The sequence below is a fragment of the Macrobrachium rosenbergii genome, chromosome 44 (assembly GCF_040412425.1).
Source record: "Macrobrachium rosenbergii isolate ZJJX-2024 chromosome 44, ASM4041242v1, whole genome shotgun sequence".
In the NCBI taxonomy this organism is placed as follows: Eukaryota; Metazoa; Arthropoda; class Malacostraca; order Decapoda; family Palaemonidae; genus Macrobrachium; species Macrobrachium rosenbergii.
Genome location: NC_089784.1, coordinates 15848004 through 15860111, shown reverse-complemented (window position 1 = coordinate 15860111; position 12108 = coordinate 15848004). Strand labels below are relative to the sequence as shown.

Sequence of the window (12108 nt, the reverse complement as noted above, 5' to 3'; positions counted from 1 at the left end):
CTCTGTTGTCCTTTACTGCTAAGTAAAGAATGACAGAGTCGAAAGGCCTCGCAGCACTCCAGTGTTTCCTTTTTTCATCGATTTTATCTTTATTTATATATTCATCACGTTCCATATTTTCGTGATTCAATTACACACACACACACACACACACACATATATATATATATATATATATATATATATATATATATATATATATATATATATATATATATATATATATTTTATATATATATATATATATATATATATATATATATATATATATATATATATATATATATATATATATATATATATATATATATATATATATATATATATATATATATATATATATATATATATATATATATATATATATATATATATATATGCACACACGCACCAGTGTTGAGGAAAATCTCTTCAATTGATTTGATCATCATTTTCCAATATTTATTCTTGCGCAACAGCTCTGTGACCTCAGCGTTTATGATATAATATTCTCCGACAGAAAAATCTTTAACGAGTACAATTTTTCTTTAATATTCCCCCGAAATTGAGAAAAAATTCCGTAACCTGAACCTGGGTTTTCGAGATAATGAATACTTCACCTTATTCATAGCTTCCGTACCTCAGGTTATCAGACTGCAACTTTCTCTCTCTCTCTCTCTCTCTCTCTCTCTCTCTCTCTCTCTCTCTCTCTCTCTCTCTCTCTCTCTCTCTCTCTGGCCTGGTAGTAATGAAGATTTAAGGGTATTTCTAGATTTCTATTAAACTCCAAAATTAATAAATACTGCAGTAGGCCTGTATAACATTTCTAGAAGAGTGAAGACCACGTATTCTGGATGATTATTTTTTTATCGGCAAGAAGTTACTTTTATGGGGAATCTTGTCCATTTCTTTGGTGGAGAATTCAAACAGTCGTCTTATATCGAGTGGAGCCTCACGTGCGTCCGAACGGAAAGACCATTATTCACGAAGAGCCAAAATGTACTTCAACTTAAATAAACTTTCTTATATTTAAAGTAAATGATATTCTCTTGTATGTAAAGTGCAAATATATTCCAGACACTCATTCAAGAAAGAGTTATTACAGAGAGATTCATTAAAACGCATAGCAATAGTGCCACTTTAAAACGTGTTCCCTTACATTTCGCCTAAGCGCGAGCCAACGCCATCTATCGACTTTCAGAGAAACGTGTCCAGCCGGCTCCGTAGGCAACTTTATATATACAGTATATATAAAGTATATGTACTAGCTGACCAACCCGGTACTGCCCGGCATAAGTCTGAATGACGACCGATAAACTCTCTCTCTCTCTCTCTCTCTCTCTCTCTCTCTCTCTCTCTCTCTCTCTCTCTCTTCCGAACCCCACCCCCTTGGTGCCATTGATGTCTTACCCTCACAGTATTCTTTTCCATACAGTAAGTCATAAAATTATGTATACCGAAATTAGGTATGATAATTTCGTAAAGTTACTGAGTCTACGGCAGAACCAGCCCCGTTTCACTGGCAGAACTCGTCTCGTTTCAGGGGGGCCCTTCCACCCCTACCACATTTGGTGCTAAGAATGTCTTACCCCCACAGTATTCTTTTCGAGATAGTAAGTCATATGTATACCAAGTTTGGTTGAAATTAAGTCATATGTATGCCAAGTGCGTTTCAGAGTGATGCTGGAACATAAATACATACATACATACATCCATTTATATATATAATATATATATATATATATATATATATATATATATATATATATTATATACTGTATATAGACAGATAGATTTATATATATACATATACATATACATATGCATATACATATACATGTACATACACATACATATGCTTATATATACATATGTACAGTATATATATATAATATATGTGTATATTATATATATATATATTTTTATATATATATATATATATATATATATATATATATATATATATATATATATATATAATACAGCCATCCTCGCCTACATTGCTAAGTGCGTAAACGTTTTTATTGCATTTTAGGCTGAAATATAAATATTGGTCGCATACATACGTGTATATAAGTATATATATACATATGTGTGTATGTGTGACAGTCATTCCTGTATATTAACCTATATCGTTATTCAACGTAAAAACTAATACTGATTCGATACCATAAAAACATGAATCAAATCCATCATAAATGGTAATATACGAGCAATTATTGTTTGGTGTGATAAAACAAGTAGCCTTTTATGCAAGCGAGAAAAATTTGATTTGTTTATGGTAACATTTGGCCCTTTACAATAGCGTATTCCAATTTTAACTGATCAAGCTATTTTTAGTTTTATTTTGTTGGCTGTAATATGTGAAATGAGGAATTTGGTGTCCTGTAAATGTTCAAGTAAATATTGGTGTTTACACACACACACACACACACACACATATATATATATATATATATATATATATATATATATATATATATATATATATATATGTATATTTATATATATATATATATATATATATATATATATATATATATATATATATATATATATATATATATATATATATATATGAACAAAGTTGCAGTTGCAGGAAGGAAGGAAAAGTGTCGTGGCTGTAACTTTGTTCGTATAGCCTAATCATCACGTTTTTATATTTTTTTGTGATTTAAAATCAAACACACACACACACATATATATACATAGCCTACACTATATATGCGTATATATATATCTATATATATACATACATACATATATATACATATATATCGTCATTTTTGTAGAGCTTCAGGAGAAAGACCCCGTTTGTCTTTACGGCCAAGATTTAGAATTTTTGTCGTTCTTCCTTTTCCCCAAAGTTAATCATTCCACCATTTTAGCGTAACTTCTTATTTCTTGTTCATGCTGTTTTTATCATGAAAGTTCTGCATAATGCATTAGCCTGTCCCCACTGTCATTAGAATAACAATAACAGTATCCTTCATTTCTTATATAATGAACCATAGCATTACAAAATCCTTTATTTACACTTCCGAATTGAAATAGATATGTCACAAAATCACAATCAAACGTGAGTTATATTTTCTTAAATTTCAACACATGCTAGATCATAGAGGAAAATACAGCTTTCTAGTATATAATTACAAGCAGAATTGACTAAAATTAAATATCCAAGAAAACGACAATCAAAGCACATTTCACATTTGATGAATTTGGCGATTTAAATCTTTTAATGACACTGGTAATTAAGTCAGAAATCATGGAAATTAAGTCAGAAATCATATTCTGATGTCATATGCTACTAAATTCTTTTATTTTCGTCCTAGAATGATTCATGGAATAATTATAATAAAAAAAACTGTCGTTATGCTACGTGTAGGATAAGCTTTAAGGTCTTTTTGATTATTATTTTTAATATTGTACTGATGTTATAGCGATATTAATGTTCTGCACCGAGAAGCAGTATATTCAGAGAATAATGTATGTGAAGAGAAAAAAATAACATCAAGATAGACAGTGAAAAATTCTTAATACAAACTCATACGAAGTGACATTAACTTTCGGAGTTCAAGCGAAGAAATGACTATATATCATGCAATCACACCATGGAAATAAGTAACTGATATGAGGTTGGAAAAATATATTAAAAAAAGTTTTCATTAAGCAAACCAACTAAAAAGATGAATTAAAAGCTTTCTGGATCCAGGAGCCCTTAAAAAGGAAATGGTGTACATCCTCATCCAGGCGCTCGGAAATGAGGAAATGCACAGTGAGATTGGCGATAAAGCCGTATGTAATATACATTACATTCAGTTTGGTGAATAACCTTTCGCCCACTTATTCGCATTTCCAGTGTCTGTATCCACAGCATTTTCAGCGGAAATGGAATATTTGATTTTTTTAATCGCCATGTATTCATATAATGGCAACTGATCCAGTCGTTTTGTTGCTGGATGTTAATTTTTAGTTTTCTGAAAAGAAAACTATTGTGCCGGCTTTGTCTGTCCGTCCGCACTTTTTTCTGTCCTCTCTTTTTCTGCCCGGCTTCAGATCTTGAAAACTACTGAGGCTAGAGGGCTGCAAATTGCTATGTTGATCATCCCCCCTCCAATCATCAAACAGATCAAATTGCAGCCCTCTAGCATCAGTAGTTTTTATTTTATTTAAGGTTAAAGTAGCCATAATCGTGCATCTGACAGTGATATAGGCCAGGCCACCACCGGGTCGTAGTTAAAGTTTCATGGGCCGCGGGTCATACAGCATTATACGAAGACCGACTGATTACACCGGAAGATAGATCTATTTTCGTTGGCCTTGATTATACGATGTACAGAAAACTCGATTGCGCCGAAGAAACTTCGGCGCATTTTTAGTTGTTATGTAATGGGATTGGATATATATGTCAGCAATTAAATAAGTAATTATAAAAATTCAAATATGTGCCTTAGATTATTAGATATTCCTTATAGCCTATTCATATTGCAGTATTTGGCGATGTCAAATCTCAACATTAATAGACTTTCCGAATAGTGAACTACTAATAGTAGCGTAAAATAGCACTATTGTAGTTGTTATTTACGTGTTAATTCAGTGTAAAAAAAAGTGTTAATTTCTCGTATAGATCATGCCAGGACCTTATCAGACAATTATCAGTTACTACTGCTAACAGCAAAAATACTCAGAATAAACGGAATTAGATTAAAAATGAGGATACATGACAATATCTTCAAAAGAGGGAGATATGCTAACTAGATTACCTGAGTGTGGATGTACTAGCTTAGACGCCCAGTTAACGATTGTATATTAGTGCTTGACTTCAATGGCAGTTCAGCATGTGAAAGAGGAGGGATTCAGGGAGAGCTGTCTTGTGGTTCCTTGAGGTCATCCCTTCTTTAGAGAACTGTAGCTTAATTAAAGATTGAACTTTCTCAGTTTGATCTATATTCATTGCTTAAAAACATAAGCAATCTGTTCCTTACTTCGTTGTCGATGCTATAGTTTCTTAACGAATGAGATAAATAAAGCTTAATCATATGCTTTGTTTTCCAGTTTCACAAGATTTCCCGCACAAATTAAAATGAAAAGGACTAGATGAAACGTACTCCTAACAATTAGGAATGTGTAATAAAAATCTACAATATATTACTAAGTAAAATACAAAAGCGAAGACTGATGAGGAACACCGTTCAGGTGTTCGAAAGTCATTTGCTTTTGCATGTCACTTAGTAATAAAGTTACTATATAATTGTGGTTCTTTTACACAAACTGTTTTTCACGAGATTGTGAATTTCTTAGAAACGGACTCATAACCTTTGTTCCTCTTCTTGGCCTCAATAAAAAGACGCGATTAAATTCATTCTTAAATTGTTAAAAGCCCTTCCAGCCAGCTCCTTGGTTACTCTTTCCTTCTCACTCCTGCTCCTCAGGATCAATGAAACCAGCGTCGTTATTGTCTTGCATGACAAAAGACCCCATTGTTCGACTGCGCTGGAGAAGATCGTGTTATTTCTCGTAGATTCTTCCTTATTTCTTCTCTGGGTCTATTTATAATCTCAGGGTTTCAAGGAGCCTCAAATCATTCATATTCCACAAGCCGTAAAAAGTCAAGAGCTCTTGCAATCGTTATACTTGTCGTGGTGCTTGGTTGAGTTTCAAAAGCAGTGGGTATAAGTGTTTCGTAAAACTCATTTCCGGTAAGAGACGTAATGGTACTCGCTACCCTGTATCATGGTTACTTTAAATAGATTCCTTTCCCAACCACGAGGCCGGTATTGAATTATTCAAGTATCTCGTGCATCGCTTTAGTTAGATGCTGTTTACTGTATAAGGGAAAAAGATTATTAATATGGAAATATGTAGTATTCATTGAATTATGCTTTCAAGAACGAAGGCATGGCTTAACTGTTATATTAAAAAAAAAAATTTTTTGTGCTTATGCCCTGATATGAGTTCATATATCAAATGCATAAGTATCCATATGAGTACATATAGATGAATGAAAAATCATCAGTTACCCATACATTTTCGTTTCAAATGCACTGCAATCATTAACTTAAATCTTCACAGCTAAAGTTATGACTTTACTATATCATTTTCTGAATTTTGCATATGCAGATGGCTGAAAAATCATTTAGCGCCAAAATATTTTCTTATCTGTGAAAACTTAAAATGGAGCAGCAGTGACGTCTAATGATTCCGAGAAAACAAACTCCAGTCTCCCTCTCCCCAGCAATAATAATATGAAAGGAGAGAATGGCGCTCGAATAAAATGGCTTAATGTTTTCATCTTGTTAATGGGACGTCTCTCCATTTTAAATCCTTAATAAAGTCCCCCTCCTCGTTAAGGCGTAATTATGGTTCCAGGGCGTACCTTGGATAGTCGGTAAGTTGAGTTACGTTTGTTTTATTCATTTTCCCTGTGAGCAGAGGAGCTGAAAAGGCTGTTTGCAGAAGATTCTGTAGAGGGAATTTCTCTAGGGTACAATATGTCTCTTTCTTAATGAAGTTTTGTGCTCTTTCATAATAACTGGAGGTTTTTTTTTTTTTAAGCAAACGTGTCTTAATGGGAAAATTTGTCCAAACCACTCATAATCTGTCAGTGCTATTAAAAGTATAAATATTCCAACTTCTTCGGTGACACCAGTTAATAGAGGAAAAACAATCTTATGTTTGTTTCCTGTAGATCAAGACTTCCTGTTCACCATTGGTGAAATTGTGTACAATACATGGGAGTGTATGTTACAAAGATTTTAGCAATTATTAAAAAAAATATTGTGTCTGGGGTATATTTTCACCCCGACACCAGTTGCCATGGTACCATCTCTCTACCCCAACACTAAAAGGTCAGTGAGGCCAAAGCCTCAGACCTTCTGCAGATTGCAGAACAGGATTTTGTAGTCGTGAAGATGTCTGAAATTGATATTTGCCTCTCCCCAAAAAAGGTGGTGAATCAAACTCTCCAGGATTCTCCCCCTTCCACCTCGCAGCAGTCTGCCAAAATCTTCACTAATAATCATTCATGGCTTGGTGACTCATGTAGACGTACATGATAAATGAAGCAAAGGAAACGGATTGTCTGGGATTGTTAAGAGAAAATATTATAATTTAAAGGCAAATTTGGTGGAAAAAATGAAAATCTACTTTGAACTTATGGGTCCAAATACCCACAAATTCTGTTTCTGTTAATTAGCAGTCGACAGGAAAATATAAACAAACCCGAAGGACGAAGGGACCTGCTTCTTTAAAGTTTTAATGTAAGATGCTCTTCTCTGATGCTTCTTTTTTTAATGTTTTTTGTTCTGGGGATGCTAATGATATACCAGATAACACAGACAGACAGACAGTAAGGGTAGAGAAGACTGATGGGTTCCCCCATATTTCTTGAAGATTGACCGGGGTCCTTTCTCGTAACCGTGTCCCATTTTATTATTTTTGCCCTCTAAAACTGCATTTTATTCTGATGAACTGATATTTTTCGCTAAAGGGCCTATAAGATAGCTGAAAACTCATCTTCCAACCCTTATATAATCATTATGACTCTATACACAAGTTTACGGAGTCGTCGTGTCTCACAGAAACCAGTCAAAAGGTATTTTAAAACATCTAAGACAAAGGCTAGACTAGGTAGAGTTCATAAAACATTTTAGATATACAGAGGCAATGAATTTCAACAACCGCTTTAACATTTTGTCGCATTATTATTTCAATATTGTTCTCTTGTCTACACGGTAGCATGTTTCCACGGTCCTTATGTTTCAGGTAATATTTCTTCTTGCCATGAAAGGCAAAAACGATTAGACCACCGCCGGCAAATATACGTTTCAGCCATAAACTCTTTTTCAACAAGAATTAACCACTTAAACCTTGAGCGTCTGTACCCCAAGAGGTTTTTCCATTAGTTTCAACATTCTGTTGAAGCACCACGATGTCACATTACCCAGTACCAGATGTAATTTCATTCACTAGAGTGCAAGAGTCTAGAAAGGGCTTCCTGTCAGCATGAGAAACTCAAAATATTAAGGGAGGACTTTCACCCTTAATTTTTTACACGTATTTATTTATGTGTTAATGCATTTATTTATTCGTTCTTTATTTAATTCTTTCTTTCAACTACTTTCGCAGAAACCTGTGCAAAACTGGGGAAATGAGAAAACAGAAGTAGAATAAATTTTATTTGAAAATATACATATCATGAGCACACAACAGAAACACCATCATCTCACATGCTAACATAAAACGTTCACCAGTGATGTCATTTATACAAATCATGGTTCTATCTACTAGTCTTTGACATATTATTTACAAAGATTGACAAAATAATGATGCAAGTTGAACCAATGATTGGTCATGAACAAATTACAGTAACTGACATAAATTACGATTTTTGAAATGCATTATGTCAGATACTGATGATAGTATGACCCTTTTAAATGAATGGGTTACTTCTGAATTGTTTTCTGGTATGTGTAGAAATCTGAGTATGTTTTCATAGTCTGTACCTATACATATGTATAGATTTACATATACATATCAATAGGAACAATTACACGCAATCAATTTACAACAGACACAATTCAGTGGGTATATGTTTCTTATAAAAATATTTGTGTATTGGCGAGCTAACATATGCTGCCAGTAAGAGTGATATCAATCACAGCTGAAACATTTCACACTCTGCAGTGATTTTAACTGGAAACCATTTGTCCTTAAAGAGTCTTTGAGTTTCAGTGAAATCAAGAGATAATTACTAACCTATCTCTATGTGTATTTATGTAAATGTTAACCTAAATTAAAATAACTCTTTTAGATTTAATGTTTTTCATCGCTGATAGTGGGAGCTCAGGATTCTGGTATATCCTAAAATAGTGTGGGGAATTAGATCCTTGTTTTTCTCGGATCTGTAACATTAAAACTGATAACTGTTTGTTGGTTATCGAATAAATTTTCTCCTTTTATTACAAAATAACCGAGGTCTTATATAAGTTTTCCTGAAATAATCCGCAGATGTCATAGTTTGTGGAAAAAACGTCATACCGTATTCTTGGATTTTCCAAGATGTTTTGTTTTCAAACAGATAACATAAACACACAATCTACATTTCACATGCTTCTTGTTTTTCTTTGATTATGCAAAATATTTGAATACATATAAAATTTCATGGACATTCATGTTATTCACATTCACATTACAATGAGCAATATAAACTTCTGTCACAGATATTTTTTTTTATAAAGTTGAATATTGTATACTTGCCCTTGCAAGAGCTTTCTCAAAAGTTGTTCCATTATCAGGAGTTCACTTAGTTTCACCACAACATAAAACTGTCATCAGATTCCAAGTTTACTTCATATTGTACACAGACACACACATATATACATATGTGTATATATGTATATGTATACATTATATATATGTATGTATGTATATATATATATATGTATGTATGTATATATATATATATATATTTATATATATGTATATATGCGCGTTTGTATTTATATATATATATATATATATATATATATATATATATATATATATATATATATATATATATATATATATATATATATATATATATATATATTCAAAATAATCCCGTTCCCTTTTTGAAATCCGTCGTTCGGAACAGTGGAATTGAACAAAGAAGTCTGTTCTATAATTTGATAAGACAATTTGCGAAACTTGGAGCAGTGTTCTACCGTTCTAATCAAATTATCGTCCAAGAGAAAGGGAGATAACAACCAACAGTCATTGAGCTCAGACTGACCACACGACATATGAATCACAGCATTTGCCCAGTATTATTCAGAACTAAGCTATGGTCATCTTCATTGTGTACACGGTTGAAACAAAACGTACATAAAGTCTTTCAAAAGAGATACGACTCTATCCTAACGTTACAAAAGGGTCCCTTACGAGTTGATTGATTCCACCTCTGTACGCAGCCAGTGGTGACGTTACAATCACGTGAAGAGAAACAGTAAAGAGATGATGTTCGTTGGGATGAGCAGGAAATTGGAGAAACCGGAGGCAGAGTTGCCATGTTGCATTGCTGCCGGTGGGTCGCCTGCAAGGGGGAGGAACTCCCTTTAGTGATTAGGAACTCGTGACTGGGATAAATGTGAGGGCAAAACCGCTTGCTGTTGAAGTTGTCATATCAAAACTGTGGAAAATCTGATTTGATTGATTTACGAAAATTTGGCGATAAGGACAAACACTGGGGCATTTTCAGCCATTCAGTGCTTAAGGTGAAAGGAGGGATTTAGAGTGGTTGGATAGCAAGATGGAAGAAAGGGAGTGGAAACAGAGATAAAGTAAAAGGTTATAAAGTGGGTGCAGCAAGAGGCCGAAAGGACACTGCAAACAGCCTTCAGTAGTGCTTACAGTGCACCACATGTGATGCACTGACGGCACTAACCCCTACGGGGTATGGTAATTTTACTTTCCGTACAGTTCAACTAGGTTCTGTGAACCTAGTTGAATTGTTGTAAAGATTGTGACTTCATGAGATAATACTTATTCATCTGTGCTAATATTATTCCACTTATCAGATCATCCTGTCATATTAAAAACTTTGCCCTTCACTAAGATATAAAAATGGTGTAGTAGAAATCCAACATAAGCTGCAGAAATTGAATAACTCAACATATTTACATAAAATCGAAAGATTATCAAATCAGTTACAGGGTTTTTGTATGACTCGGTTTAAAATCTGTAAGAAATACAACGCACACATCAGTACATTATACACTGATAATTATAAGGGATATACTGTTTTATCAGGAATTAGAACGTTTACGAGTCAGTTCACTAAATAAGATATGAATGAAAAATTTCTCAAAAAGCAAAGTTGCATTAGAAAGGGGACGGCCTATAGATGAAATTTGCTGTAAAACTTCCTTGAAAGACTGCGTTTATGGTGAAGGTAAGAATATTTTTATTAAATTGTCTTACTCCTTACGTCAGCCTCCCTACCTTGTATGACATGCATCGTGACAAAATTTCTCAAAATTCAAATGTAAGAATATTTTTTTATCTTAATGTCTTACTCCTTACGTTAACCTCCCTACCTTGTATGACATGCACCATGACACTGTCGGGTCTCCCAGCAGATGGCCAACAGGAGTAGTTGCCCGAATCTCGATCTTCTGCTACGGCCACCGTCAGGGTGCTTGTCGTTACGTTGGCCACTTTCGTGACCACTTTGACGCGGCCACTCTCTCTTTCCACCAGTCGGTCGTCCTGATACCACAGTACGAGTCCTGCAACAAAAGAAGAATGCACAGCTGTCAACAGGTGTTAAAAGAATTTTCTTAACTCCTGGTACCTTGCACGTGTCTCTTTTACATGCACTAGACTAATAAAAAAGAAGTCAAGGCCCGTTGGTGACAAAAATCATCTCTGTAAGGTCTGATACACTTGTCGCTAAAGAAAATCCCAAACCAAAATTCATGGGAGTTCCGGAAGTGTAATGGGCATACATGAACAAGACTAATCAAAGGAAGTGAAGGCCTGTTGGTGACAAAAACACTTATCTAAGCTTTAATACGCTTTTTGTCGTCAAAGAAAATCACGCCCCTAAATTCATGGGAGTTCCGGAAGAGAGTAATGGGCGTATGTAGGTAGCAGACAAAACCAATGTGCTACGTAGTATTTGGATAAACGTTCCAGTTACCCGGGCGGCACGGGGGTTTTGGGGGCGGGGGACGTGTCGCGGCATTCTGGCATCTTTTGAACAGGTCTGGTATGGCATGATTCTTGATCTTCTAGCATATTTCGTTCCAAATGTTGTTATAATGTTGAGATTGTTGTTAACCGTCGGAATAAGTGTTGCCAGTTGTGAGAGAAGCTTCTCCAAGTTAAAACTAATCAAAAACTATCTAAGATCAACTAGGAGTAAGCTCAGATTGTCAAACCTCGCGATATTGTCAATAGAGCATGAAATTACTGATCAGTTGGACCTTGATGTTGTTGTTAGCGCTTTTGTTTTAGCTTTATGAAATAAAATAAATGATTGAGATGTTAAGGCTTAAAATGTGCGTTGAGTTTTTGCCACTTTATTACTTTTTAGCACGGGAATGGGCGCAAATTCCTGAGATGCATGCTAGTATTGCACCA

General features: G+C 34.3%; 1 protein-coding gene and 1 long non-coding RNA gene across 3 annotated transcripts in view; one reads left to right on the top strand and one right to left on the bottom strand.

Moving 5' to 3' along the window:
* LOC136829367 (uncharacterized) overlaps positions 1-12108 on the top strand; it is a 521509-nt gene that overhangs the window by 136302 nt on the left and 373099 nt on the right. The window lies entirely within an intron of this gene.
* LOC136829362 (lachesin-like) overlaps positions 9560-12108 on the bottom strand; it is a 55463-nt gene continuing 52914 nt past the window's right edge. The window contains exons 6-7 of the mRNA XM_067087810.1: positions 11061-11252; positions 9560-10057 (exon numbers count right to left, since the gene is read on the bottom strand). Coding sequence (XP_066943911.1) covers positions 9954-10057; positions 11061-11252 — 296 coding nt within the window. The 3' untranslated portion in view covers positions 9560-9953. The remainder of the gene's footprint in view (positions 10058-11060; positions 11253-12108) is intronic.